Raw genomic sequence first — 1,371 nt, forward strand, 5'->3', positions numbered from 1 at the left:
AAATCAACTTTATAAAGGCCATCACACAATAATGCAGATCCAACTAAAAGAGAACCAGAATAGAGAGAAAGTTTCCCACTACCAGTATTAAAAGTGTAACCACAATCATCAAGTTTAGAAACTGAAATCAACTTCCGCCTAAATGACGGTACATAAACCATATTGATCAAATCCAAAACAAAACTAGTAGAAAAATGTAATCTAACTACTCCTATGTATTCAACTTTGGTCTTCTCTCCATTCCCCATGTAGACCACCATCTCTCCTTCACTTGGTTTTCTCCTGTTTCTTAGTTCCTTAATTCTCAAGCCATTTCTTGTATCCAAAACAATCTGTCTTCCTATGCCCATCCTTCTTACAGAAATAACGCTTTCCCTTGAAAGCTTCACTCTTTGGTTTCATACTCTGATCAGTTTTCTCATATTTTGCTTGCTGGTTACCTAACTTCTTGCCTTTCCAATTTTTCTTGAATTTCTTCTTTTTACCCCCATTATTGGAAACAAAATGGGCTGAATTTGCTTTCTCCTTTTTCTTTCTTTCTTCTTCCTGCACCAATATGGTAGTTATCTGCTCAAGACTCCACTCCGCCTGATTAGTACCATAGTAGCTCTTGAGACTTTCAAACTGTGATGGAAGTGACTTCATAATCTGCCACACAAGAAAAGAATCTGATATGGTCACTTCCACCTCCCCCAACTTGTTGGCATAGTTGGTCATCTTCAGGATATGGTTGCGTACACCACTTGTACCATCATACTCGGTGTTTGTGAACCATTCCATGTAAGTATCCTTTTCAGCCTTATCATGTTTGGGGAATTTCTTGTTGACAGCTACAAGAAAATCCTTAGCCTTTTCAGTTGCAGGCACACTCTTCTTTATCATATTGTCCATGGTGAGTTGCATGATCAATAAGCACAACCTATTTGACTCCTCCCATTTTTCATAGAGAGTCTTTGCTGCAGTATCACTGTCAGTTGTGGGCTTGGTGGGCTCATCAACTCTCAGGGCAAAATCAAGTCGCATAATCCCAAGAGTAATAATAAGAGAATCTTTCCATTCCTCAAAATTTGAACCATTCAAAACTTTGATGGAAGATAATTGGGAAGTCATAACTGGCAAACATAATTACAAATATTTACCAAAACATACAATATGCAAAAACTGGAAGCATATCAACATCCCAAGAATATATTCAAAATTGATTAATTTGGGCTCATTAATCAGATTTATCCCAATTTTATTTTCAATAACTGTAGAAAAACATAAACTGGGGAAAGATCCGGCATTATCGGGGTCACACCTGTGGTGGCAAGATCGCCCAACACGCAGTGGAATCTCTCACATACAAGGCGAGACGCTTGAGACAACACT

At 38.1% G+C, this 1,371-nt stretch overlaps 1 protein-coding gene across 1 annotated transcript; it reads right to left on the reverse strand.

Moving 5' to 3' along the window:
* Nucleotides 1-297: 297 nt before the first annotated feature.
* LOC122655380 lies at nt 298-1,110 on the reverse strand. The gene has a single exon (XM_043849578.1). The coding sequence runs from the start codon at nt 1,108-1,110 to the stop codon at nt 298-300; it is 813 nt and encodes a 270-aa protein (XP_043705513.1).
* Between the last annotated feature and the right edge of the window lie 261 nt (nt 1,111-1,371).

Source organism: Telopea speciosissima, chromosome 3, assembly GCF_018873765.1.
Source record: "Telopea speciosissima isolate NSW1024214 ecotype Mountain lineage chromosome 3, Tspe_v1, whole genome shotgun sequence".
Lineage (NCBI taxonomy): Eukaryota > Viridiplantae > Streptophyta > Magnoliopsida > Proteales > Proteaceae > Telopea > Telopea speciosissima.